General features: G+C 53.0%; 3 protein-coding genes across 5 annotated transcripts; 1 reads left to right on the forward strand and 2 right to left on the reverse strand.

Moving 5' to 3' along the window:
- Positions 1-715: 715 nt before the first annotated feature.
- Thbs3 (thrombospondin 3) lies at positions 716-12,449 on the reverse strand. 3 transcript variants are annotated; one of them, XM_075978459.1, is made up of 23 exons: positions 11,461-12,449; positions 10,157-10,363; positions 9,053-9,309; positions 8,866-8,968; positions 8,248-8,274; positions 8,004-8,086; positions 7,870-7,921; positions 7,627-7,775; positions 6,989-7,129; positions 6,759-6,836; positions 6,272-6,424; positions 5,943-6,053; positions 5,698-5,805; positions 4,364-4,523; positions 4,015-4,133; positions 3,845-3,897; positions 3,374-3,567; positions 3,090-3,268; positions 2,919-2,967; positions 2,517-2,713; positions 2,109-2,281; positions 1,103-1,242; positions 716-1,022 (listed from the first exon to the last, which is right to left on the reverse strand). In XM_075978459.1, the coding sequence occupies exons 1-23, from the start codon at positions 11,537-11,539 to the stop codon at positions 964-966; spliced, it is 2,871 nt and encodes a 956-aa protein (XP_075834574.1). In that variant the 5' UTR covers positions 11,540-12,449; the 3' UTR covers positions 716-963. The 3 variants fall into 3 exon arrangements, with proteins under 3 accessions (XP_075834574.1, XP_075834576.1, XP_075834575.1); XM_075978461.1 differs by lacking the exon at positions 8,004-8,086 and having other exon boundaries at positions 7,877-7,921; XM_075978460.1 differs by lacking the exons at positions 716-1,022; positions 1,103-1,242 and having other exon boundaries at positions 2,261-2,343.
- On the forward strand, positions 12,406-18,000 carry Mtx1 (metaxin 1). Its single transcript, XM_075978471.1, has 8 exons — positions 12,406-12,958; positions 13,847-13,916; positions 14,011-14,090; positions 16,422-16,514; positions 16,655-16,837; positions 16,947-17,023; positions 17,433-17,587; positions 17,664-18,000. Exons 1-8 carry the CDS (start codon positions 12,437-12,439, stop codon positions 17,876-17,878), a joined length of 1,395 nt encoding a protein of 464 aa, XP_075834586.1. The 5' UTR covers positions 12,406-12,436; the 3' UTR covers positions 17,879-18,000.
- Gba1 (glucosylceramidase beta 1) lies at positions 17,991-25,208 on the reverse strand. The gene is made up of 12 exons (XM_075978470.1): positions 24,970-25,208; positions 24,299-24,381; positions 23,840-23,927; positions 23,395-23,586; positions 23,128-23,274; positions 21,433-21,566; positions 21,038-21,210; positions 20,595-20,829; positions 19,591-19,815; positions 19,067-19,230; positions 18,560-18,676; positions 17,991-18,473 (listed from the first exon to the last, which is right to left on the reverse strand). Exons 3-12 carry the CDS (start codon positions 23,892-23,894, stop codon positions 18,368-18,370), a joined length of 1,548 nt encoding a protein of 515 aa, XP_075834585.1. The 5' UTR covers positions 23,895-23,927; positions 24,299-24,381; positions 24,970-25,208; the 3' UTR covers positions 17,991-18,367.
- Positions 25,209-26,727: the final 1,519 nt, after the last annotated feature.

Consider the following 26,727-nt stretch of genomic DNA (forward strand, 5'->3'; position numbering starts at 1 on the left):
GCGCGCCCACAAGTATTTGGGTGGGCGGCCCCAAACCCCAACTCCTAGAATTGCCAGGCAACAGCCATTCAATTCGGTTGCTGGGATACCTGTCACCATGGCAATAGCTCCGCGCCTCTCCGTCTCAGTATTTAAAGAGCAAGCGCGCGCACTGCTTCAGCATCGGAAAGTGGCCTTCCCGAGCACCGGGGGAACCCTTCTCTCCTCACCCTTTCCCTTTCGCCCTCCCCTTTACCCTTCCGGGTGCCCAGGCTCTGGTGTACCTCTAAGGTGACCCCAACACCCCAGAGCGCCCCCAGTCCCTGGGTTCCAAAGGCCCACGTGGTAAGGAGCGGGATTCCGGAACCCCGGGCGGGCGGGAGGGACGGGACGTGGTGCAGTGTTGTTCTTTCCCCCGCCAATATTGCACTCGTCCCGGCCTCCGGCCCCCTCGGGCCCCCCCCCCCGGCACCCCCTCACCCAGAGCGGGGCAGCCCCGGCCCTGGGCTTTCGATCCCGGCGGAACTTAGACTGAGGTGTCGCTGCTGCCACGGTGAGTAAGTGGGGCTGGAAGGGCTTCAGCCGTCCTCCAGCCTCGTCCTTCATTTGGTGTTTTTCCCATCCACACTCCAACTCGGTCAAACTTTCCCTAGCTCCACCTGCAGTTAGCAGCCTTTCTTACCCCTCAGGTTCCTTTGTGTCCTAGAAAAGGCCTAAAATAAGTAATTGCACTGACTTAGAAAATAACTGTAACTTTTATGGCAATGTGCTGATGTCTTTCCTGGGGTCAGTGCCTGAGCAATACCCCCTTGAAATTCCCCCAGCCCCTGCACAATGGGGTCACTACTCCTCTGGGGCTGAGCTCCCTGATGGGTGCCAGAGAACCACGTTAGGTTGAGGGGCTGTAGGTTAGACCCAGGGTCTCCGGAATAGAGCCCAAGGTCAAAGGTCTCCAATCGGAATTCTGAATCCGGTAGCACCTCCTCACACCCTTCCCTGGAGCAGCTGCCTCCGGAATGGCTCAAAATCCTCAGGCACTGTGTCTGAAGAGGGGAAACAAACTGCGTCAGAGGATGAGGGCTTCCCAGGGCACGGCCAAGCTGACCTCCATCTAGAGCCTCACCGTTGCAGCGATACTGGAGATTGGACCAAATGATGTTTTCTTGGGAGAAGCAGAATACACCAAGACGCCCCCCTCTCATGGACGTGTCAATAATCACCCCAGAATCCGCCACTAGCTGGGGACCCTCATAGAGCTTCACCCTGTCCGGGATAGAGGGATCATTGGTGCTGAGGTGCCAGTGGGCTCTGTGCCCCCCCCCCCCCCAACCTGGTGCACTCTAGTCCTGAAGGAAGGCTGGAAAGGGGAGGGAGGGGGCTTTTTCTCAGGCCTTGGGCCCCTAGCTCTTTGTCCAGCCACTTTTGCATCTCAAAGCACCAGCACATTCCTAGCAAGGATTGGGTTGCTATGACAATGAGCACAAAGGGCTGGGGGTGAAGTCACCCGCTTCCCAGGCTCTAGTCCACACCCCCCCTTTATCCTCTGCCCTGGCGCCCCACCGCTCTAGATACCTTAAAGAGAAACCAACTCAGCCCCCAGGATTCTAGGCTCTTGGCTACAGGAAGTCCAGCTTTTAAGCAGATCCCTTTCCCTTCCCTTCTCAAGCCATTCTCACCAACCAGGGACATGTATAGGAGGGAGAAACCAATGTCGCAAACAAGAAGCCAAACTGAGAGGCCTATAAGCCACGGGCCTTCGGCTGCTCTAAGGGAAGCCATGGTCCCTTTCCAAAGTCAGATGCTGCTGGAGCAAGTTCTGGACACTTAAGGGGCTGGAAGTGCTGGGCTCTTCTACAGACTGCCTGGGGCCTAGATACTCCAGAGAACTGGAAGGCGTCTATCTCAACACCCTGGATTTCAAGGGGAAATTTGGTGCAGAGGAATGGGGTGCCTAACACCACCTCCTCTGTGCTGAAATGAGAAATGGAAGAGACTGTCTGCGGACTCTATCCATGGCACCAAGAAACTGAGCGGAGGGAAGTCACAGTGCTGAGTTCCTGCTAGGTAGAGGGCATAGGAGATTGAGTCTTGCCCCTACTCCTTCTCTAGGGCTCAGACCCTCTCCTTACCGAATGTAGCCAACTTGGGGCCGGTGCAGCAGCTGCCATCTATAGGATGTCTTGTCACGCCAACCCACATTTCGGGGGTCAGTCCACAGCAGTCGTACCTGATCAGGGGTGTGGCCAGTGTGCCACAGAGCATTTCGGAGGTGCTCACCTGGGCCCGATACTGATGTCACTGCCTGGGAGTTATTGGCAGGGTGTCAACCGCAGGACCAGGGTGAAAGGAGACAAAAGATGGTAGCTAGTGAGAAAGGGAGTCAAGAACTGAGCGGATTCTCTGGAGCCCCACACAGCTGGTGCCCAGCCCAGACATCTGGGTAAGAAGGGTCCTAATCAGGCAGTGCAGCCCTTGAGGTTGGGCAGGAACAGCGTTTGCCAAGTCAGTGGGTTGGGGAAATTGGGCAGCTGGAATACCTTGAGCTGCAGCCCTGGCTGGGCCACGGCTCGGAAAGGCGTGGCCTGCCAGTAAGTCTGCTCTGTCTGTTTCCACATGACCACGTAGAAGCGGCCACTGTCCTGGTAACTGAAGAGGAAGCCTGCATAGTCATCGTCAGTGACCGTGTTCACGTGGAAAGTGCCTTCAAAGTCCACACCGTTAAAAGCCGTGTATCCTGGGGTGGGAGTGGGATAAGTGTTAGGAGCACTAAAGCTACTTGGTATCCCATGGTAGGGTGAGTACTGGGGACAGAGATGCTGTTGTACGTAGGGCCAGAGTCTTGCGATAAGCCCCCGCCCATCCTCCCCATCTGGTTCTTTCCCTACCCTCTCTAGCGGCCTTCCCTTTGGGAATTACTGAGCTGGGTGCCCCTTACATACCAACTGCAAGACCTGGGTCACTGTTCATAGTCTGAACAATTTCCATGCCCTGGGGTTGTTAAGGAAAGAAAGAAATTTTTAAAAAGCCCTGGTCCAGGTACACAGATGCCACCCAGGTACCAACAGGAGGTCTGGTCTGCCAGCACCTGCCCAGCCCACTGCCCTGCATACCTGATTGAGCACCACCCAGTTTGGGTCAATCTGAGCATCACCCTCGGGATCCAGAACCACAGTCTGATAGGCCCGAAAATCTGTGAGGGTAACCTCTGCACTTTCCGGACACACATCCAGGGGGTCAACCACTGCATCGTTGTCGAAATCATCCTCACACACGTCACCAACACCATTGCCTGGGCAGAGAGGCCAGTGCTCAGGCCCCGCCAGCTGTCACCCCTCACTCCCTTCGGGTCTGCCTGTATCAACGTCGCCAACCATCTCTGGGACCCCAGCCTTACCGTCGGAGTCTTTCTGGTTAGGATTGGGTACCAGACGGCAGTTGTCAGGCCCAGGAGGCACATAGTCTGGGACACCATCATTGTCATCGTCCCCATCACACTCATCCCCAAGACCGTCATTGTCCGAGTCCAGCTGAGAGCTGTTTGGCAGCTGGGGACAGTTGTCCTTGGTGTCCTGATGCCCGTCTCCGTCGCTGCTCAGAAGAAAAGGAACAAATACCAGCTGAAATGTGGGTCCCCTCTTTTCCTTATCTTCTGGGGCCTTTCTGGGGCCTGCCTGCCCTCCAACCTGGTCCCTTTGCCATCATCCAGATGAGATGAGAATCCAGCAGTAGGAATATAGGGCGGACTGTGAGCAGGACTCCCTGCTGAGTGGGCTAATGAATTAAGGCTACATCATGAGGCAACTGAGAATGTAGTAGAGGAACATAATTCCCTGGGAGACCTTGGATCTGTTGGCCCAGACCCTACCTGTCTTCATTGGTATCACAGACATCCCCCACCAGGTCGCTGTCTGCATCTGTCTGAGAGAGGGGTCTGATCTCACCATCTCCTCATAACTCTGGAGAGGGTGATCTCGCCTCTAAAAGGTCCAGGCCTCACCCACCAATCCCCCGCCCTCCCTCCCCCTTCCCCTGTACCTGGGTGGGATTGCTCATTTCAGGGCAGCTGTCACAAGCATCTCCCACGCCGTCTTCATCCCGGTCTGTCTGCAGTGGGTTGGGTACTTTAGGGCAGTTGTCCAGTCCATTGGGGATGCCTAGTAGATATGAGAGACAAGGCTGTCGTGCGCTCCTCTGCTGGCGGAAGTCCTTAGCTCTGCCAGGAATCTGGTTGCACTCTGTGGGGCTCACATCACACTAACCACTTGTAGCCACTTCATATTCCTAGCCGGTGTCTCTAAGCCTGCTTCCCCAGCTGCACTGACTTCCCCCTCCTTGCCTCATCCCTATAGCTCTCCCAGCCATCCCCTGGGCCCCAGGCCTGCACCATCCCCATCCACATCGTTGTCGCAGGCATCTCCTTCTCCATTGCCATCTGTGTCCTTCTGGTCGTTGTTGGGAACATTGGGACAGTTGTCGCAGGCATCCCCAAATGAATCTGTGTCTGAATTCTGCTGGTCCTTGTTGGGGAACAGTCGGCAATTGTCCTGGGCAAGGGGGTAGGGGAAGGGTCAGAAGCCCCCATACTTACTTTCTCCCTGTCCTCGTCAAATCATGGTAATGTAATGTCCCTGTAATGTAAGGCTGCTCATGCTGTCCCACCCGCCCGACCTCCATATAGTCTATCTTGTCTACACACCACACCATGTCTTAGGGACTATCCTGGGGAATTAATCGCCCAGGGCCAAGAAGAGGCAGGATAGTGGGATTCAGCAAGAGAGACTACACTATGGGAGAGCACAGGCGCTGAGGGGCACAGAGAGCATCCTTTGTTTGGTGGTTTTGTTGTTGTTTTTGGTTCTTAGTGGTTGTTCTGTTTTGAGACAAGGTCTCGCTATGTGGCCCTTGCTGGCCTGGAACTCACTATGTAGACCAGAATGGCCTTGAACCCCCAGGTGCCCATCTGCCTCCATCTCTTGAGTTCTGGGATTAGAGGTGTGCACCACCATTCCTGCCCTGGTTCTTGTTTTGGTCTCACTTCACCCCTTTCTTTTTTTCTTCTGTGTACTTACTCAGTTAGTATGTGTGTGTGGGCACACAGGGCCACTCTGCCTATATGGAAGGCAGAGGGTGACCTGTAGCTGTAGATTCTCTCTTCCTACCAGGGATTGAATTCAGGTCACTGCCTTGTTTGGTTTTTAGAGACAGGGTCTCGTTTTGTAGCCCAGGCTGACTTCCACCTTGCAGTGATCCTCCTGCCTCCATCTCCTAAGAGCTGATTACAGGCACACGCCACCATTGCAAGTTGACTCCGAAGTTCTTCTTTTTTAATATTCATTTTTATTTTCTGTGTATGAGTGTTTGGCCTGAATACATGTCTATTGCATTGCGTTTGTGCAGTGCCTATGGAGGCCATAAGTGGAACTGGAGTTACAGATGGTTGTCAGCTACCATGTGGGTGCTGGAGCTGATCCTGGGTTCTCTGCTCTTAACCACTGAGCTATCTCTCCAGCTTCCATATCTAAAGGTGTATGCCACTACTGCCCAGCTGACATTTTTGTGTGTGTTTATTTTGTTTTGTTGAGACAGGATTTCTCTGTGTAGCCCTGGATGGCCTGGAACTCACTCTGTAGACCAGACTGGCCTCGAACTCACAGAGATCCTCCTGCCTCTTCCTCCCGGGGTGCTGGATTAAAGGTGTGTGCCACCACCCGGCTGTACCTCGACATTCTTGATGCCATCACCATCAGCATCGTCATCACACTGGTCCCCGACACCATCATTATCAGCGTCTTCTTGCCCAGAGTTGGGTGTCAAAAGGCAGTTGTCCTGAGGTTCAGAGGGAGGAAGAGGATGGGTGAGTCCCGGTGTGAGCCAGCCTGTGCCACCGCCCACCCCCTCCAGCTAGCCCGTGGCCTGCACCTGTGCCATCCTCCCTCCCCCCGCAGCTAGCCCGTGGCCTGCACCTGCTTGCAGTGCTTGTTGTTATCCATGCAGGGAAGTGCCTGGTCCGGATAGCCATCGATGTCTGTGTCAGGCCCACACACGTTTCCATTCCCTGCCCAGCCCACATTACACTAGGGTAAAACATACAGTAGGCATTAGCAGTTTGGCTTGGCATCCCCGTACCCTGACCTACAGTTCTGCTCTGCCCTCTGCTCTCCCCATTAGTAAGTTCCCGGGGACAGGCTTCCCTCTTTTTCCCAGGAAGGCCCTCAGGTCAGTCCCTAGATATTTTCACTGGCCTTACACATTTTTCCCTCCCTTTTTGTCTCCTGTCTGAGGTCCAGGTTACCTGGCAAGACACCGCGCCATTGCGTTCAAAGAGACAGTGAGCATGGACATGGCAGGGGCTGTGGGCTGGGCTGTGGCAGGTCCTTGCTGGGAGGCAGCCCTGGCTCTGGTTTCCCAGGAACCCCAGACGGCAGGGACCACATTTGAAAGACCCCTAAGAGTAGAGTTAGGAAGGAAGCTGAACTCACCAGGAGCCCTGTAGAGTATAAGATAGACACCTAGAACCACACCAGGCACATCTATCTCCCTTAGGTTCTCTTTTAAGGTAGACAATAGCCCCATTTCTCAAATGAGAAAGCTGAGGTTCAAAAAGATTAGCTAACTTGCCAAAGGTCACACCTAGTAACAGGCAGAGCCTGGGCATCTCAGCCAGGCTCGTGGGAGCACTCAAGTAGCACCCAAGCGGAGAGGAAGAAACGGGAAGTGTGAAGAGGGGATTACACAGTCCCCCTTCACCAGTCCTGAGCAGGGCAGGGCATTCAGCTCACCACCGTGTTGGTGCAGATGGAATTTGGGTCACAGCCTCCGTTGTCCCCATCATTACATTCATCAATGTCATTGCAGACCTAAAAGGGCAGAGTTGAGGTGGGTCTCACAGATCCAGAAGTCAGTAATGATGGGGCTTTGCGGGTCTTAAACGTGCAGTTTAGACCCACAGAGCTGAGTGGGACAGCCTCATCTCATTTTCCAGAAAGCCACACAGACTACACAATCTGACCTGTTTACTGGCCCGAGCATAGTCGATGCCCACACCAGACACTCGGGTGCCCTTGTAGCCCGGAGGGCAGGCCTCACAGTGGAAGCCAGGCATGGTGTTGATGCAGCTGGAGCCCGGGAAACAGGGGTCAGAGTGAGCACACTGGGAACCAAATGAGAAGGCAGAGAAGTCAGCCATCTGCCTGGGAAGGTGAGGCAACTGTATGTGGTCCTAGAAACACTGCCCCTCCGTCCCTTTGCAGCTCCCAGCCCAACCTCCCGGTGCTCCTTTTCCCCTGGCTGGCCATCTCAAACTCCTCCACCTCTTCACCAGCTCTCCACTGTTATGCCCCCTTCCTCCAGCCTGGCTGTGCTGGTCTCTGACCTCCCCTAAATTCCTTTGCTCTGCACAACTTTCACCCAGCTTTTTTTTTCTGGTTTTTTGTTTGTTTGTTTGTTTTGTTTTGTTTTTGAAACAGGGTTTCCCTGTGTAGCTTTGGAGCCTGCCCTGGAACTCGCTCTGTAGGCCAGGCTGGCCTTGAACTCACGGAGACATCCGCCTCTGCCTCTGCCTCCTGAGTGCTGGGACTAAAGGCGTGCGCCACCACTGCCCAGCTTCACCCAACTTTTTGTACCTTTGAGGGCGCCTTCATTCCTCACCTCATTGATGTCGTCACAGTGGGTGCCATTGCCCTGCAGGCCAGGCGGGCAGGGCCCACAGCGGTAGCCTGGGTACTCATACACTTCCATGCAGTCCACGCCTCTGAAGCAGGGGTTGGGGCTGCAGTGGGAACGCTGCTCGTGGAAACCTGGGAGGTGGACACAGTCAGAGCCACCCTCTAGGGTCACAGAGTAGGAAGCACAGCCGTGCCGTCTGGAGCCCTCCTCTCCTTGCCCACTCACCGCACACCTGACACTCCATGATGGTGTTCCGGATGAGGGACATCTCCTTCACCTGCCGAAGGAGGAGCAGTCAGCCCTCCGCACCCGCCACCCCACCCCAGCGTCAGAAGCCTCCTTGTCTGGCCCACCCAAACCTGGTCTCGGATGTCATCCCGAAGCTCCACCAGGATCTGGTTGAAGAGGGTGAGTTGGGTGACCAAGGCCTTGGTCTGTTCCCCTGCCAAGGTCCAGAGGATGGAGAGACTCAGCAGTGGGGAGTCACTCTGGGCCCTCTTTGGACTGTACACCAGCTCTTGTCCCCAAGTCCATAGCACACCTTTCAACCCCACCCGTGACAGGACTGCCCTCGCCTCAGTCACCCCCTCGTGGTTGACTCACCTAAAATGGACTGCAGCGCACTGGTCACTAGAGGAGAAGTATAGCAGTCAGGGGGGCTGCTGGGAGGAGGGGGCAGGGACAGGGCAGGGGTGCTACAGTACCAGCCTCCTGTGCAGCAGACAGGCAGTCTCCCTCAGCCGCTGCTCAGCTAGCACAGCCCTAAAGGCCCTCTAGGCACTGCCTCAAAGAAGTCAAAACCCAAATCTTGGATCCCAGGCGTGGTAGTACCAGGAGGACTCCAGGTGAGAGGCCAGGGCCCTAGTACATTCCATTTCAAACCCTTTCCCAAGCTGCCACTTGAAAAACCCTTTGATGTCTCTGGGGGAAGTGGGTGTTTGCTTAGGTAAGGGCCTCTGAGCACCCTTGTTAGAGACCAGAGTGAGAGGCCTCGGCTGGAGGTGCTGCCCACTGGGAGGTGACAGCTGCCAAGAGGGACCACAGAGACCTTGAGACTAGCACCTCCTCACCCCCTAGAGTTCCTCAGAGTTCTGCTAGATGATTTCATGAAGTCAGGGATGAAAGATTTGGAGCTATGCTGTCAAGAGCCTCAGAAATGGGCACGCTAAAGGGACGGGTACTGAGCAGGAGGAAGTGGAGAGGATGGGAGTCGTCTGTTACCTGCACTGTGAATGGAGTCGTCTCCTTGGAATGGGCACTCACTCAGGGCTCCTACCCGCGCCATGGAGCCACCTATAATAATCTTCATCGACTCCACAAAGCCCTAGGGTCAGCAAGCAGAGGGAGGGCCTAGCAGCTTGGCTCCTGGTGCTACAGACCATTTCCCCAGACCAGAGGCTACACTCACCTGCATCCTCAGGTAAGCCTTCTGTCCAGTTCTAATCTCCAGGCCACTGACCTCTGCTGGAGGAATTGGGGCCAGGGCTGGAAGGCCAGCATGTTGGTCGCCCAGTTTACAGTCCACATAGAGCTGCAGGCCGGGGCTGGGTCGAGAAGGTCCTCGGAGCCGCAGGAGAGCTGTGTGTGTCCGCCCATCGGCCAGGCCTGCTTGCTGTAGGTTCACTGCGTGCACTTTGCCGTCTTCCCGCTGGTACCGTACCAGGACTGCCCAGGAGTGGATGTCAGTGTGGGCACTAGCCCCCGTCCCGTCCTGATTGACTTGGATCATTTCTAGACGCCATCTTCCCCGCCCGCTGGCCATCTATCTCTGGTTTTTGTGGGGGGTTGTTTTTTTGAGACAGGGTTTCTTTGTGTAACCTTGGATCTCACTCTATACACCAGGCTGGCCTTGGACTCAGCGATCCACCTGCCTCTGCCTCCTGAATGCTGGTACTAAAGGTGTGTGCCACCACTGTTCAGCTAGATAACACACACACACTTTTTCCCCCTCGAGACAGGGTTTCTCTGTGTAGTTCTGACTGTCCTGGAACTTTGTAGACCAGGCTGGCCTTGAACTCCAAGTTCAACTGCCTGCCTCTGCATCCTGAGTGCTGGAATTAAAGACTTGCACCACCAACGCCTGGCTGATACCACATCTCTTAAGACAATTCCTAATTGTTATGTGTATCTCTCAACACCTTGTATGTAACAGATGCACAATAAATGTTTTTCAAATGGACCTTAGATGAGGACCTTACTAGTTCTCAATGCCTCAAAGAACTGTCCCCTGCCAAGGCAACAGCTACATCTGTACCCACTGAACTTTAGCCAAACTCTACATGGTCCTACTACTCCTGGGACAGATATTTCCTCCCCGCGCTCTGAGCATCCCCATGTACAGCCTGCCACCCATCCCTATAAATACCAGACCTTACCCAACTGTTTGGGTACTGCCGTATCAGGTATCCCTTAATAGAAGTCAAGGAGAACAAAGAGGCACCTGGGTGTGGGGATAAGGAGACTGCTCAAGGGATCACTGGGTCAGGAAAGGAGGTGCCCACCAGTCAGTCACCTTTGTTGATCTTGCCCACAACAGAGGCCTCGAGCCACCGGGTGTTGTCTTGCCGAGAGTAGAGCCCAAAGAGGACACCACCTTGCTTTGGGGGGAGGCGGAATGTGGACAAGAGGTAGATGTCCCCAGCAGTGAGTAAAGCCGTCCGGATCTTCTCTGCTACAGCTACCGTCTGCCGGGACTCGCCCAGAGTAAGCAGGTCGATTACTGGCCAGGCAGGGATGATCAGAGTCAGAGAAAGGAGGTAGTGTTAAGGCCTGCCCTCTCTCCTGAGCCCCCAGAGGTGAGGCATCCCGACAGCATAAATCACCTTAAAACTTACTAGGAGTGGTGTACATGCCTGTCAATCTCAGGATTGCCTCAAGCTAGCAGCCAGACTCAGCTACATAGACCAGGCTACAAGTCCCCATCTATATAAACAAAAACTTCAACCCTTTTCAAACAAGGAACAGGCAATTCTTCCCTCCCAGCACCTTCTGCGGCTTCCAAAGCCTTGGGAACCTATAGGTTTAGAGTCCACTTAGAAATATCGAAGCCACTCCACAAACTTTGTATGTCCCAGCAGGTGGCGCAAGCGAGACACTGCTGATCAGACTGGTGTGGCACCTGGTGTCCACAGCTCAGAAACCAGAGGTAGTTTCTCTTGGCTACTGGGTTTAGCTCACTTCAAATCCTGGTGCGATTCCTCCCATCCTAGCGGCTCATCACGTGTGTCTAGATAAGGACAGTTGTCCACAAAGGGCTCTGACCCTTCCAACCCTGTTTAGCCTCCCCCCACACACACCCTCCCCGGGGAATGTAGGACCCAGTGCCTCTGCCTCTGCCAATCTGTGGTTTCCCCTCCAGCCAGGAAAGAATCTTTGCTTGTGTCATCTGCTTCTACCTCTCCTACACCACCCATTAGCCATCCCAGCACCAGACCTCCGGGAGAGCTCTAGCCGCTCAATCCCCACCCCCACCCTATCAGGATAAAGGGGGGGACCAAGCCCAGGGTCCCACATAGTGCAACCATCATCAGGCTGCTTTCCCGGACTGTCCTGCTGATGCGCTGACAAACTATGCAGTGCTGGCATTCAGATCCTGGGTCCATCCTGGTCTGAACGCCCGACCCTGGGCCAGTTTGCACTCACCCACCCTCTGGTGCCCACTCCTCCCACATTATCGCCAACTCTTTACTCTTCCGAGTGTAACTTTTCTCTCCAACCCAATTTCAGGACTCCTCCCTCTCTCCTCAAACCCACATGTGGTCTGCTATTTGGCTGGGGGCAAAAGAAAGGAGACAAAGAGGATGGGCGCAGGCTTACCCTGAAGGTCCTGACTGCAACATGAGTAAGAGCAGAAGAGGAGAAGAGCCAGGGCCCCCCAAAGTTCTGGCTTCTCCATGCCGCTTAGCCGGTTCACTACCCCTGGCAGGCAGGCGACTGGGAGGGAAAAGGACTAGGCGGAGAGCAGGAGCAGGAGGGGGGCGGAGGGACTGAGGAGCGAGCTGGGGGGGGGGCAGGCGGGTAAGGGGGGGCTGAAACAAAGAGCTGCCAATCACCTTGGAGGCATCATCAGCTCTAGGAACCAGGGGCACTGGGAGAGTCCTAGAGCCTTCCTTGCCTCCTGCTCCTCCATAATGGTCATCTTCTAGGTGCCTCCCTTCACTCTGACATCTGGTTCTCGGGGGCTTTCAACTTCGAGCGCTACCAAATGCTACTGTCCTGTGGAAGCAGCGGCTGGAGAAGGCAGAAAACCCTGCCATGGGTTTCTAGGCAGTTAATGGAGAAGGATAGCAAGGGACTTGGCCGAAACTAGATTGCTACAGTACCTAGAGAATGCCCACAACATGGGGCTTATTGCTGTGGCATAACAAATACTTTTTATTACGGTGTCAAAAAAAAAAAACAAACTTTTTATGGCATGTGCCCATTCCTCCATTTTCTCTCATTCTTGGGAAAAATGGAAGTCTGGAAGCGTCCGACGGGAACCAGACGATGAAGTCTAAACTGGTCAGTGAGATCGAAATGAAAACAGGGGGAGACATCACCAGAAGACTGGGGCGAGGAGGACTGGTGGACACCGGGTACCGCGGGAAGACCTTGTCCGGGATGAACCGGAGGGGAGCTTCGGGACGAACCAGGAGAGCTCCTCGGAAGGCAACAGCCCGCGAGCCGCACTCCCTTCCCCCCACTCAGGCCCCAGCCGGGCCTCAGCTCGGGCGCCGCCACCGCCCCTGTTTTGTTTCCATGGCGACAGGCAGCGCGAGGTCCGCTCCAAACATAACGCGCTGTGGAAAACATGCGGCCCGGGGGACCCCCCCGCAACCCCCGCTCGGGGCAGAGACCTGAGGGGGCCCGGGGTTGTCGAGGCCACGTGCAGTTTGGCAAGAGCCCCCAGAGACCGCCGAGCCGCACCCGATGCCCCTCTCCCGAGCCCTCCGTGTCTGCGGGGGTTCGCGGCTGCCTTCGGCGCCGCGACTCTCCCCGGAACGTCTGGACGGCAGCCCTGCCCCTTGGCCGGAGCCGCCTCAGGATATGCCCGCGGCCGCGCGCCTCAGAAGTCCGCAGCCCCACCTCCTGCACGCCCGCCGCCTCTCAAGCCGCGAGAAACCGCGCCTCCCCTGGGGCCTCCGCGCACCCCCAGCCCCTACTGGCCCTAGAGGCGGCGGCTAGGGGCGGGCCCTGCCGAGGGAAGGCGGGCACTTCTTCGGAGCTGTTTCCGGGTCAGAGAGTGTGCAAGATGGCGGCGCCCATGGAGCTATTCTGCTGGTCAGGGGGCTGGGGGCTGCCGTCTGTGGACCTGGACAGTCTGGCCGTGCTGGTGAGGGATGGTGCAGGCGTCCTCTGCTACGCCCTGGAGGCCCGGGGAGGGGGCCCGAACTCTGCCGGGAGCCCAAACACTAGCGTATTGAGAGAAACTGAGGCAATCAAAGGCCGACGTGGGCTCAGTGACTATGCTATGATTTCCTAGGATAAGACTCGTGTAGCAGTGGAAGCAGGTCTAATTGGGATTTCAGAGACGCCTTTTAGACCTTGCTAATCCATTTATTGTCTGTGTGACCTTGGGGCAATCCCTTCTGGACTATCTCGGTAATCTTAGACTCGGCACGTCTGCCCCTCAGCCCCCTTCACCCCCTTCTTCACTAAGAATTGATTGGGTGTAGTTGGTCGTAGAGCAGACAGCCCACAGCCGGACCAGAGTCCAGGAAAGCTCTGTAACTAGACAGGTTTGCTTCACTTCGCTCAACCTCTCGGGATTATGCACGCATTTACTATGCTTCTTACAGATAGATGCCAGACGTTGCCTTGCAATGTTGTTTACAGAAAATCAAACATGTAAGCAGAAAATAAAACATTCAGGTACTTGATGCAAAAGCAGGAACAGTGTACAGAGATTGCCAAAGTAAGTCAGTACTTCCAGGGGAAGGGATAGTAGTGATGAAAAGCTTTTGAGAGTGTAAGCAGCAGAAGGGAAGGTAAATTTTCCTGATGTGGAATTGTGGGAACGGACATAATGAACATGTCCGTAATCTCTCTGAGTCCCGTTGGCCCTTTGTGAATGGGAATGGCTCCTCCTTCCACCCCTCCTCTTGGTATAAAGTGCCAGGTATAGCTCACGGCACATAATGGTCTAAGGAAATATTTCTTTGCTTGGTTACTTTGGGAAGCCATACCCGGGCCTCTCTCCCTTCTGCTTCCTTCTCTGCAGACCTATACCAGATTTACAGGTGCACCCCTGAAGGTACACAAGATCAGCAACCCTTGGCAGAGCCCTTCAGGTATACAGGTGGCCCTGTGAGGAAGGGAATTGTGAGGGGCGGAGCAGGAGAAGGCAAGCTATGATCTATGGACATACTTCTTTCTCAATATCAGGAACTCTGCCTGCCCTTCGAACCAGTAGTGGAGAGGTTATCTCAGTACCGCACAAGATCCTCACTCATCTTCGTAAAGAGGTAGGTGGCTGGACAGGGGTGACAAGGAAATCCAGTCGACACATGCCAAGTGAGATAAGGGTGTTCCAGAGCACCAAGGGTGGGGTGAAGACCATGTCACTGTGATAACCACATACTGAACGTAGAGGACTGTGGGGAAGGGGCAGACTGAGATCCAGTTGATTCTGAATGCTGGGTAGGGCGGGAGAAAAATGAGGGAGGCTGATGAGACACGGGGAATAAAAAGGAATAGAGATCAGCAGTTGGCTTTGGGGAGGCCCTGGGAGCAGGACTAGAAAGGAACTTCTAGAAATAGGTATGGGGGTGCATACATATAATCCCAGTACTTGGTAGAAGCAGGATGATGAGAAATTTAGAACCATCTTTGGCTATATAATGTGTTTGAGGGCAGCCTGGGATACATGAGACCTTGTCTCAAAAAGAGAAAAAAATCAGGTTTCATGGTGGACACCTTTAATCCCAGCACTTGGAAGGCAGAAGCAGGCAAATCTCTGTGAGTTGAAGGTCAGCCTGATCTATAAAGTGAGTTCCAGGCCAACCAGGGCTAGATAGTGAGACTCTGTGAAAGAAAAAAAAAAAAAAGAGTAGGTGGTCAGGCTAGAGAATGAGAGAAAGGAAAGAAGAAATTTCTAAGGCTATCTTGTTTCAGGGGCCAAACTATGCTGGAGAGGGGATTCGGGATTGACAGAGCTCAATGCCAGGCTGAGAAATTCGAAAGAGAATTATAAGAGCTTGGGAGGCCTTAGTTCTGTTCTTCTGCTTTTGACTGTGATGTGAAACAAGTAACTTAACTTTTCAAAGCAATAAATTCTCCAGGCAATAGTGGTGCACGCCTTTGCTCCCAGGACTTGAGAGGCAGAGGCAAGTAGATCTCTGTGAATTCAAGGCCAGCCTGATCCAGAAAGTGAGTTCTAGAACAGCCAAGACTACATAGAGAAGTCCTGTCTTAAAACAACGACGACAAAAGCAATAAACTTTGTTTTTGTTTTTAAATGTTTATTTATCTTGTGGGGGGGGTGCACGCATGCTGCAGCATGCCTGTGGGTGGTCAGAGGCCAGTTTGTGGGAATAAGTCCTCTCCTTCCATGTGGGCTCTTGCGATGGGACTCATGTTCTCAAGCTTGCTAGTAAGTACTTCTACCTGCTGAACCATCTCGCCAACGAGAACTCTTTAAAACTTGGGGGCTTAGCCAGCATGCTTTAAAAGGTCTGGCATCGTGGTGTTGTTCCAAGAGGGAACACACCATCAGAAATAGGAGCCTCGGTGTTGTTCCAAGAGGGAACACACCATCAGAAATAGGAGCCTCGGTGTTGTTCCAAGAGGGAACACACCATCAGAAATAGGAGCCTCGGTGTTGTTCCAAGAGGGAACACACCATCAGAAATAGGAGCCTCGGTGTTGTTCCAAGAGGGAACACACCATCAGAAATAGGAGCCTCTTTCTCATCTCTATTTTCCAGGGAGCTGGGAAAGTAATGGAAGCTTAGAGGCCCGGAGAAATAGAATCCAAACAAAAGCCAAGGTTCCTGGCAGGACCTGGGTTCCTGCCTTGATTCCTTACATATAAACACAGCCTTTCCAATTTCCAAAGTGTTTTTTCCTAAATTATTTCCAAACCCAGCCACACGGAGAGAAAAAGATTACTATCTCATTCCATAAAGGAGAAAGTGAGGTTCGGGAAATTTAAGTATCATACTCAAGAGGTTGTCTGGGGACAAAGCTTTTTAGTACATGGAAGGAGCCACCAAGCCCCAGACTGAAGCCTGGAAAAGTAGGCCCCACTAAGACACGAGTCCTGGCAGGATGTATGTGCAGTGATGGCACACAGGCTTTGAGTGAAGCAGAGGAGAGCCAAGAGCTTCGTCATGAGAGACAAGTTGGAGGTGGGGGTGGCTGGGCATAAATTTACTGGGTTCAAGGAGGGTAAGGATGGTGCCCCCTAATTTCTGCATCACGGGCTGAGGCCCAGCCCGCAGTGAGCTCCGCTCTGCTGCTCTGCGGTGTCTGGATCAGGAAGCTACTGTTAGAAAGTTGGCTGTCAGCGGCATGCTGCCAGCTTTCCGTGGAAACTCTGGGAGCTGCTCCCACTGTGCGGCCAGGCCTCCTTTCTTCCCCCAGTGGGTGCAGAACCTCACCAGCCAGTGGGCTGCAAAGCCCAGGCTTTCTGCCAAGAGCAACAGGCTACTGGCTGGGCTGAGGCAAGGAGTCCTGAGCAGGCAAAGCTCCCGATTCTCCCTCTGCTATGCTCAAAGGCTGGTGTGGGGTACCATCCCTTCTGAGAGCGTGCCCTGCACTCCTTTAGTGTTCACCTCACGAACATTTCTTCCACAGAAGTATAACGCTGACTATGATCTATCAGCTCGGCAAGGAGCGGATACCCTAGCCTTCATGTCTCTGCTGGAGGAGAAACTCCTCCCTGTGCTGGTGAGTACGTCTGGCCCTAGCATGCACAGCCTGTGAGAAAGGGGGCAGACATACACATCAGAGCAACACGGGACTTAGAGTTCCACCCGTGATGGGCAGGTGCACTGGCTCACATTTCCTCTTCTGTCTGCCCGACCCAGATACATACTTTCTGGGTAGATGCCAAGAACTATGTGGAAGTGACCCGAAAGTGGTATGCAGAGGCTATGCCCTTTCCTCTCAACTTCTTCCTGCCTGGCCGCATGCAACGCAAGTACATGGAGCGGCTGCAGCTGCTGTGTGGCGAGCACAGATCAGAGACTGAGGAAGAACTAGAGAAAGAGGTAGCACTGGAACAAATGAGATGAGTGCCAAAGAGAGGGCTGAGAATGAAGAGTGTCCACCGTGGGGGCGCCACAGCTCCCCACCACATTCCTGTGTCCTTCCCTACAGCTCTATCAAGAGGCTCGGGAGTGCCTAACCCTGCTTTCTCAGCGCCTGGGCTCTCAGAAGTTCTTCTTTGGCGATGCGTGAGTCTTAACTCCAAGGGGAACAAATGGATGTGTGAAGAAAATCCAGCTTCAGGTGTCAAAGCCCGAACTGGGGCGTGAACAGGAAGTTCTTAGGACAGGCACTGACTCTGGTCGGGGACGGCATATGGGGCTAGAAGCTCCTTGGTGGTACAGGAGGGAACTGTTGGGCTGTGGGGCACTCAATGTGTCCTTTATGCAGCCCTGGGATAGAGCTTCATTCAGGGCCAGGCTGGCGCCACCTGGGGGAAGACTCCCCTCACCAAATCCAGAGCTAGGTGTCCTGCCCTTCCCCTGGTGACCCCTGCTGCCCAGAGCTTACTCCACCAAAGCAGACTTTTTCCTCTTGCTCCATGCTGACCCTCTGCACGGTTGTCCACTTCCATCCCACCCTCTTCTGTCTCTCCAGCCCTGCCTCCCTGGATGCCTTTGTTTTTAGCCATTTGGCCCTGCTGCTGCAGGCAAAGCTGCCCAGTGGGAAGCTGCAGGCCCACCTTCGTGGGCTGCACAATCTCTGTGTCTACTGTACCCACATCCTTAGCCTCTACTTTCCTCGGGATGGAGGTAAGGAACGGATGGGGAGGAGGGGCTGGGCTCCAAGGACTACCTCCCTTGCCCACTTTCTTTTCTTGTCCCCTAGCTGAGGTACCACCTCCACGCCAGACGCCAGCAGGCCCTGAGACCGAGGAGGAGCCATACCGACGCCGGAACCAGATTCTGTCTGTGCTGGCAGGGCTGGCAGCCATGGTGGGCTATGCCTTGCTCAGCGGCATTGTTTCTATCCAGCGGGCATCTCCCGCTCGGACCCCGAGCACCCGGGCCTTGGGCATGGCTGAGGAGGATGAAGAAGAATGATGTGTTCATGCTCTCAGGACTGATTTTTCTACTGTCATGCATTCCAGATGCCCCATTGTTAGAGCACCCAGAAATGGGGTGCTATCCCTAGAATAAAGCTGTTCACACTAACTGAGACCAAACATTTTCTTTGTTATGGGTCTGCCATTTTCCTAGCTGCCACAATAGGAATGCATAGGTGTAGGCCTCCCCACTGACACTACTTTAGTCCTTACACTGACTTACATTGCTTTTCTACATAGGTCCATCTTCCCAAATCTTCCCCATCCCTGTCTTGTGTTTACAGACAGTGAACTCACCCGAGGCCTAGGCCCAGTTTCCTCATGCAGCTAGTGCATGCGTGGGGAACTGTGAGGACACTAAGGCTTCCCACCCCTAGCACATTCTAGAAGGGAGAACAAGACACCCAACCCTTGGCCCGCGCCTGTGCCACTGTGAAGTCACCCGGGAGCACATGAGCTAACTCCCTTTAATGTCCATGCTGTTCCGTCACTGGCGCCGCCACAGGTAAGTGTGAATGGAGTAACCAGGTGAGATGGTCTCCAGGAAGCCCAGGTCAGGGTCACTGATGGTAAGAGGAACGTCCTTGGAGGAGCTGGGGAGAAGAAAAGCTGAAATCAACCCGCTGCAGCCAACCCCCAGCGCTGCTCAGGCCCAGACCTGCCCTTGTACCCAGCTTACCGGTTTAACACGACCACAACTGCAGAGCCGTCAGGGCGGATCAGTGCCACCGTGTCCAAGTCATTCTTCTCACTGGCCACCAGCCCTATCCTCTGGGATCCCTCAGGAATGAACTTGCTGAATGCAAAGACAGGCAGCATCACGGACCACCCTGAGGGCACTGTCCCATCAAGCTTCACCAGCATCGTCTCTGCTTCTGAGACCAAAGCTGCCTGGGGATGTGCAACTATAGTCCAGCTGTGTGGGAGACCCGGACAGGGGCTGGGACAAGACTCCCTTCACTCCTGTGCTGCTGGGCCTCTGCCCTGTCCTGCATCACGGCTCTAGCATCAGTCACCCAGGGATTACCTGTGACTATGGTGCCACCTAGTCACTTCCTGCCCACATGGTGCAATAGAGGAGGAGTGTGCCTCTCCCAGGGTTGCCACCCTGAACACCTTCCTGCTCCTTCATGGTATAGGATGATGTAAGCCTGCTACGGAGTATGGGTGCCCACCCCCTGCTCACCTGAAGTGGCCAAGGTGGTAGAACATGGGCTGTTTGTAGAATGTGTCTTTGGGGATGTCTACAATAATGGGGCTGTCAACAAAGTTGCGGACCCAGTTGGGGCCTCCCTCAGGATTCAGAGCAAGGTTCCAGTCAGTCCATCCAGCCACGTGGTAAAGAAGGTTCTAGAGTCGAAGCAAGGAAAAGTTAACTTAAAGATGGGTATCCTTAGAGAAGACAGGTGAGAATCACATAAGGGAGCTGGGCTAGGAATGGCTTATTCCTTTGAACGAGTGTCCTGTCTCAATATCTGGAAAGAGGATTGTGAGGATGAGGCATCTCGGAACCGGGAAATTGGAGGCAGATATGGCCCTCTGGCCCCAGACATGAAAAAAAGGACTGATGGGAATATACACCTGTGAAGAAAATGATAACCCTGGCATCCCACAGTTGCCTCAAAGAGCAAGCTGCCAAGCCAGCTGAGAAGGAAGGCCTGTTTGCCTGTCCCAGGTGGTCTGTGTGGGAAAGGGGACAGTAAAACTCACCGTGATGATACTGTGGCTGTACTGCGTCCCTCGACCCCAGGAGCCCAGCCGGACACTCTGTTCCCAGAACTTGGAACCCACACAGGCCTCTGAAGCAAAGAGTGTTGTGTTGGGGAACAAGCGGTGTGTCTCCCCTAAAGTGGCTTTGGCTGGAGCCAGAAAGTCCATGTACCAGTGTACAGCGATGCCATGAACGTACTTAGCGGCCTCGGGGTCTGAGAGCACCTACAGAGAGGAGGGAGCATGAGGAATGGGGAGGCCTGGCCACAAGTCCTGCCCAGAGGGCTCTGAAGGGAAAGGAAGTGACTGGCAGGATGGAAGACCTGGGAGCTAAAGTGACAAGACAGCCATAGGGATCCATCAAGCCCTGGAGTCCAGAGATGGTAGTGTCCCGGGCAACCAGATCCAGCCTAGGGATCCACAAATCTTTCTAGATCTGGCAAAGTACTTGCCATGCAGACGAGGACCTGGGTCTGATCTCTAGCACCACATCCATTCAAGGCCTTGCGATCCTAGCATGGGGCAGAGAGGGACAGGTGAATCCCTGGGGCACAGGGGTAGCAAACCTAGCTTAATAGGTGAGAGACTCAGTCTCAAAAACCAAAACAAAGCAAAGGCCACAGAAAACTCAGCCGCTGTTGGCGAATCTAAGGGCCACACCCGCACCTGCATGGACATAAAATTGATATCAAGAGGCCAGAGTATGGTGTCTTGCGCCTTTAATCCCAGCACTTGGGAGACAGAGACAAGTTGATCTCTATGAGTTCAAGGCTAGCCTGGTCTACAAAGCTCTTAGTTGGCCTTGAAGAAGTCAGGTGTGGTGGCTCCTGCCTACGATGCCAGCACTTAGGAGGGAGGAGGGTGACAATTCAAGGCCAGCCTAGCGTAGATAGCAAGATCCTATCTCAACTCTGGCATAGGGAAGGTAACCTAAAATTGTAACCAGACATTTTGGGTGGTGACTTGGGATTCACTGGGGCACCCTGGGAAGTCCTAGACCTTACCACCTGTGCCCAGCGGGGCAACAGCAAACGCTGATCATCTAGCATGAATAGCTGGACATCATGAGAACTGCGGGTAAGCGCTGGTCCTAGGTCGCGGGCAATGAAGTCTCTCTGATGCTCAGCAGTGAAGCCCAGGCACTGGAAGGGGTACCCAGTCAAGAGTCCTGCAGAAGGCTCATTCTCCACTGTCACGGCCCAGAATTTTATCTTGTACTTAGCATAAGCATCCAGAAACCTGGCAAGAAAGGGCATGTGTGATCAAAGGCAAGAAAGTGGATGGAGACCTTGGGATAGGTCTTGGAAATTTACAATCTGAAAGGCACAGAACGTAGAAAGATGAGTTGAGACGCAAATCTGGAAGTGGAGCAAGCCAAGGGGTAGGATATAGACCATGGTGTCCCAAAGAGTTTGGTACAGACCCCATGGCTCCGATGGTCCCTTACTTGACAAAGTAATTGGCCCAGGTCTGGTGATAGATATCCCCTGGTTGTCCCTTGAGGGACCCTTTTCCATTCACTGCTCCGTTGGTCTTGAGCCAAGTGGGAGATGTCCAGGGACTGGCAAAGAGTGAGATGGGGCGTGGGGACATCTTCAGGGCTCGGTGAATCAGGGGTATCTGGAGATAGATGTCGTGAGGAGAGAGGCACCCAGAATTGGAACACAAACCGGCCCAACCAGTGCATCAGGTCCAACCACCAGCCCCCACCCTCCTACCCCAGGGCAAGTAGGCTGCAGGAGAAGGGTTCTACATGACCTGCAGAAAGTTCTAACCTGGCCCTTCCCAGCTGTCAGTCTCAGACAGCAATACCAATAGGACTGAAGCAGCCAGAATGCCCACCTTGAGCTTGGTGTCTTCTTCTGGGAGGCTGAAGTTGGCTAGCTGGAAGTCATTTGGGGTGTCAGCATAGGTGTAGACACGGATGGAGAAGTCACAACTAGCCATGGGTACCCGGATGATGTTATATTCAATTCCTGCAGAAAAGGATGCCCAAGAGAGGGAAATCTGAATCAGTAGAGAATGGAGCTGAGTTTGGTGGCACCATGACGTTAGTCCCATCCCTCTAGAGGCAGAGGCTGCCAGATCCAGGTGAGCAGACCAGCCAGAGCTACAAGGTAAGACCCTGTTTCAAATGAACAAATAAATAAAGGGAGGCCTGGCAGTGGTGGTGCACGCCTTAATCCCAGCACTCGGGAGGCAGAGGCAGATGGAGCTCTGTGAGTTCAAAGTCAGCCTGGTCTGCAGAGTGAGTTCCAGGACAGCCAGGACTGTTACATAGAGAAACCCTGTCTTTAAAAAACAAAACAAACAAACAAACAAACAAAAACCAAAAAGGTGAATATGAAAATTGACTTTAATCACTTCTTAGTCCTCAATAGGTTCTCATTCAATATGGTCCCTTCTCCAAAGGGAACACAGGGAGTAGGTGTGGAACCATGGAAACCAGAACCTGAGTGAGAAGCCCCTTCTGAGCAGTAAGTACTTAGCAAAATATTGAAAAGGTGATCCCATTTCAGCAGCACTGAGGAAGCAATACTTGGGGGCAAACTTGTGATCCCAGAGCTTGGGAGACCAAGTAAAGAAGAGTTTGAAATCAGTCACAGCTGCATAGAGTGTTCTAGACAAGTCTGATATACAGAAAGAAAGCCGGGAAGGGACAGCGGAAGAGGAAGGAATGAGAGGCAGGATGGGGATGTAGCTCGGGTGGCAGAGCACTTGCCAAGAATGCGTGAAGCCCCAGGTTTGAGCGCCAGCACTGGGTGAACGGTGTGATGACACACATCTATAGTCCAGCTCTCAGCGGACAGAGGCAGGAGGATCAGCACTGACTACACAGTGGATCTGAATCTGGAATACATGAGACCCTCTGGGGGTAAGAAGGGAGGAGGCAAACGACAGGAAGAACACGAAAGTCAGAGTAAAAAGGCTGGCAGGATGGTTCAGTGGGTAAGGGTGCCTGGTGCCAAGCCAGAGGACCTGATTCAATACCTATGATCCACATGGTGGAAGAAGATGACGCCTGAAAATTGTTCTCTGACCTCCACACTCATGCACAGTACACACAATAAATAATAAAATGTAATAAAAATTAAAAAAAATAGGAGCCGGGCGGTGGTGGCGCACGCCTTTAATCCCAGCACTCGGGAGGCAGAGGCAGGCGGATCTCTGGGAGTTCGAGGCCAGCCTGGTCTACAAGAACTAGTTCCGGGACAGGCACCAAAGCTACAGAGAAACCCTGTCTTGAAAAACAAAACAAACAAAAAAAAAATCATAAAAAAAAATAGGGCTGGAGAGATGACTCAGAAGTTAAGCACACTGGCTGCTCTTCCAGAGGTCTTGAGATCAATTCCCAGCAACCACATGATGGCTCATAACCATCTGTAACAAGATCTGGTGCCCTCTTCTGGCATGGAGGTGTACATGCAGGTGGAACATTGTATACATAATAAAAATAAATCTTTCAAAAAATAAATAAAGCCAGGGTATAAAAAAATGTATCAATCATAGTGTGTAATCTTGTCCAGCCCTCCTCACCTTCATTAGAGAAGTATGATCTGAGCAGCAGATTCTGGGTAGAGGGAGACAAGGCCAGGATGTTGAGAGCAGCGGCGTCTGTCATCGCTCCTCCAAAGCCTTTCACTTTCTGGAACTTCTCTTCTGGCTGCAAGGTCAGTAGTAGTCCTGAGGGCACCGTAGGGAAAGATGGGGGGTAATCAATGTACAGAGGAGAACACACTGATAGCTGATGTGACTCTGAGCCAGGGGACCCAGCTGGGCTTAGAATGAGAACTAAAGCACCACCTGTGCCAGTGCGGTTGGCCTGGATGGACCCGACACTCAGCTCCATTCGTCGTCCACTTCGAGTGGTCTCATAGCGGCTGAAGGTACCAGGAGCAGGTAAGGTCAGGGGGTCAAGAGAGTCACAGTATGTGGCATTGCAGACACAGACCACTGAGCTGTAGCCAAAACTTTTAGGGATGCAGGGTTGGGCACCTAGAAGGCAGGGGCACAAGCAGAGACAAGCATCAAAGTGGGTGGACGAGGGGAGTGGTTGTGCTAATCAAGGAGACCGAGCAATAATTTGTTTGAGATCCCTCCACTGTACTTCCAGTCCATAGTTGTCTCAGGCACTCTAAAGGAGTTATAGAGTCCCTACTGAAAGTTCTCCACCATAGTGGGAGGTTTCCAAAGGACTGTGGGGCAGGGGAATTGTCCACAGTGCCACCCCCCTCTTTGACTTACTTACCATATGCCCATGTTACCGCCTGAAGTAGAAAGAATCCTGTAAGCCTGGCAGCCATGACACCTGCCCCACCCAGGTGTTTGAGACACTCCTGAGAACAGAATAAGGAATGACTAGAAGGTAAGCCCTTCTCTACCCCACAACCCCTCTCCTGACCAGGGTTTAGCTGCCTGTGGATGCTCATAGCATAGTCTCCATCTTTATTGTGACTGGACAGTGCTCAAAGGCACTGGATGCTCCTCTTTGCAGGCACTGGGCTCGTGAGGTTTCTGTTCACCCCAAAGAGGACTCTCTTCGCTCTCCCCCTCTCCCGCCCACGGATTTCAACCTGCAGCCCTCTCTCCATCTGTGCCTTACTCAGAATTTAGAAAAAGACTCTGTCATTCGTTGAATCCTGTAGTCTGGATGAGCAGAATTCCAGAAGCAAAATTGACAGGGCAAACAGCAGCCCTGCCCGCTTACCTTGCAGAGGTCTTAAAGATGAGCTCCTCAGAGGCAGTGGGTAAGGAGAAGATTGCGGCAGTTCCAGAGTCTTGGAGACAGATCTGCGAGATAAAAACAGGAATGGAGATAGGTACATAGCTATAGGACTAGCACAGCGAGTTAATTCCGGCTTAAATGGGAAGGACAAAGTCATGTGATGACTAACACAGTCACGTGACAGAGGAAGTGAAGCAATTGAAGCCATGCTTGTAATGGGCAGCTGGGTTTGTTCTGGCTGTTCATTCATTACATACCCTGTAAATCTCTGGGAGGCCTCTGTGGTCGACAGCTCTAGGATGAGGCTAGAACAAGGATTTGTGTGGAATAGGAGCTGAGTAAAAGCTCCTATTTCCAAGCCAGAAGGGACTTAGAGCCTCCAAGGGTCCTGTGCTCACATGCACATACCCACACAGAGATATACATACAGAATTACAAACAGACAAACAGGCAAAATACCCCCACATAGCAGGGCGGTGGTGGCGCACGCCCTTAACCCCAGTACTCAGAAGGCAGAGGCAGGAGGACCTCTATGAGTTCAAGGCCAGCCTGGTCTACAGAGTGAGTACCAGGACAGGCTCTAAAGCTACACTGAGAAATCCTGTCCCAAAAACAAACAAACAAACAAAACCCCACATCCACACACTCTTTACCCTAAAGAGATTATGAGGCCCGAGAGTCAGGCAGCTGCACAGCGCTCCAGAGGTAGACAGAAAGAACTGTTGGCAGGGGTGCAGAGAGGATTTCCTGAGAGGAAGAGGGGCCCTTTGCGGTTGAAGACCTCTCCATAAAGGGTTCCTGGAGGAGAAGGTGGCTGGAGTTATTACAGTGGCACTGGGTGGCAGGGCCAAGCGAGGAAGTAATGCCTGCCCACTGGCACTTCCTGATTCCCATGTTGCATCATCAGCTGCTGACTGGAAGGCTATTCATCTTTCCACACAAGACTGGGAGGTTGATGAAGTTCAGAACTGGAGGGCTGTGCAAAGTGAAGCCTTCGGTGGACCCGCGAAGAGGGCTGTCCATGGGGTAAGATTTATTGGCAGTGACACACGGAATGGTCTGTCTCTGAGTCTCCTCACAGCAGGACAGAGACGGCAGCATTATCTCATGGAGGCGTTACCGGCTCCGTGAGATAAGCCAAGTGAGCCACTTAATAGGCATCAGAGCTTTATGCTTGTTGACTGTGTCTTTTTATGCTCTTATGATTATGACAGTGAAGTCTTTGCCACACACCCTCTGAAAAATTGATTATTTGTCTTGTATTCTGACAACGTTCAAGTATAGTTTCTGGGAGATACGTAGTGTTTGAGTCCTGGCCACTCACAATCACCTACTGTTCGATTATCATGTTGAGGTCAGTAACTGAATTCCTCTATGGCTGCTTCTTATCCGTAAAAGAGGAGTGGTCACAGGTCTGTTTCGAGAGGAGTACGCTTAGAATAAACAGGGCTGCACACTCAATGTCGCAGCTAAGCAGGCTTTTTAGCAGCTTTTTATAGACTCCCTGAATTCCAGGAAGTGTTGCCTAGGACCTGTTCTCCTCAGGGCCTGACCCATCTAGTTTATGCAGCCACAATTCCACAGCTGTGTGCTGATGGCCTCAGCAATCAAACACACTAGCATCTCCAACCAGAGCTTCTTTCTTTCTTTCTTTCTTTCTTTCTTTCTTTCTTTCTTTCTTTCTTTCTCTGCCTCCATGTATGCCCACGTGCCAGATCTCATTACAGATGGTTGTGAGCCACCATATGGTTGCTGTTAACCACTGAGCCATCTCTCCAGCCCCTCTTTTTCTTTTTTTTTTTTTGTCCTGGAATTTAATCTGTAGACCAGGCACACCTTAAATTCTTTTTTTTTTTATTTTTTTGAGACAGGGTTTTTCCTGTAGCTTTTTAAAAAATATTTATTTATTTATTTTAAATATTTATTTATTATGTATACTATGTTCTGTCTGTGTGTTGCCTGCAGGCCAGAAGAGGGCACCAAACCTCATTACAGATGGTTGTGAGCCACCATGTGGTTGCTGGGAATTGAACTCAGGACCGTTGGAAGAGCAGGCAATGCTCTTAACCTCTGAGCCATCTCTCCAGCCCCTCGCTGTAGCTTTTTGGTTCCTGTCCTGGAACTAGCTCTTCTAGACCAGGCTGGCCTCGAACTCACAGAGATCCGCCTGCCTCTGCCTCCTGAGTGCTGGGATTAAAGGCGTGCGCCACCTCCGCCTGGCTCACACCTTGAATTCTTAGAACTCCGTCTGGCTCTGTGTCCCAAATGCTGGGATTAAAGCTGTTTTAATTTTGTTTGAATAAGAACTTGATTGTTGCCAGGCAGTGGTGATGCAGGCCTTTAATCCCAGCACTCAGGAGGCAAAGGCAGGTGGATCTCTATAAACTCAAGGCCTGTGTGAACTACAGAGC

Source organism: Microtus pennsylvanicus, chromosome 7 (assembly GCF_037038515.1).
Source record: "Microtus pennsylvanicus isolate mMicPen1 chromosome 7, mMicPen1.hap1, whole genome shotgun sequence".
In the NCBI taxonomy this organism is placed as follows: Eukaryota; Metazoa; Chordata; class Mammalia; order Rodentia; family Cricetidae; genus Microtus; species Microtus pennsylvanicus.

Excerpts from the sequence above, each read along its gene's own strand:
- Thbs3 (XM_075978459.1), bottom strand. The coding sequence starts at position 11,539 with ATGGAGAAGCCAGAACTTTGGGGGGCCCTGGCTCTTCTCCTCTTCTGC. Across the intron at positions 7,130-7,626 it reads ACTGTGACGACATCAATGAG|TGTGCTCACTCTGACCCCTG; the intron begins GTGAGGAATGAA and ends TTTGGTTCCCAG. Across the intron at positions 3,898-4,014 it reads AAATGAGCAATCCCACCCAG|ACAGATGCAGACAGCGACCT; the intron begins GTACAGGGGAAG and ends CCCCTCTCTCAG.
- Mtx1 (XM_075978471.1), top strand. The coding sequence starts at position 12,437 with ATGCGGCCCGGGGGACCCCCCCGCAACCCCCGCTCGGGGCAGAGACCT. Across the intron at positions 17,024-17,432 it reads AAGTTCTTCTTTGGCGATGC|CCCTGCCTCCCTGGATGCCT; the intron begins GTGAGTCTTAAC and ends CTGTCTCTCCAG. Across the intron at positions 17,588-17,663 it reads CTACTTTCCTCGGGATGGAG|CTGAGGTACCACCTCCACGC; the intron begins GTAAGGAACGGA and ends CTTGTCCCCTAG.
- Gba1 (XM_075978470.1), bottom strand. The coding sequence starts at position 23,894 with ATGGCTGCCAGGCTTACAGGATTCTTTCTACTTCAGGCGGTAACATGG. Across the intron at positions 23,275-23,394 it reads GGCCAACCGCACTGGCACAG|GACTACTACTGACCTTGCAG; the intron begins GTGGTGCTTTAG and ends CGGTGCCCTCAG. Across the intron at positions 19,816-20,594 it reads TGCCCCGCTGGGCACAGGTG|GTGCTCTCAGACCCCGAGGC; the intron begins GTAAGGTCTAGG and ends TCCTCTCTGTAG.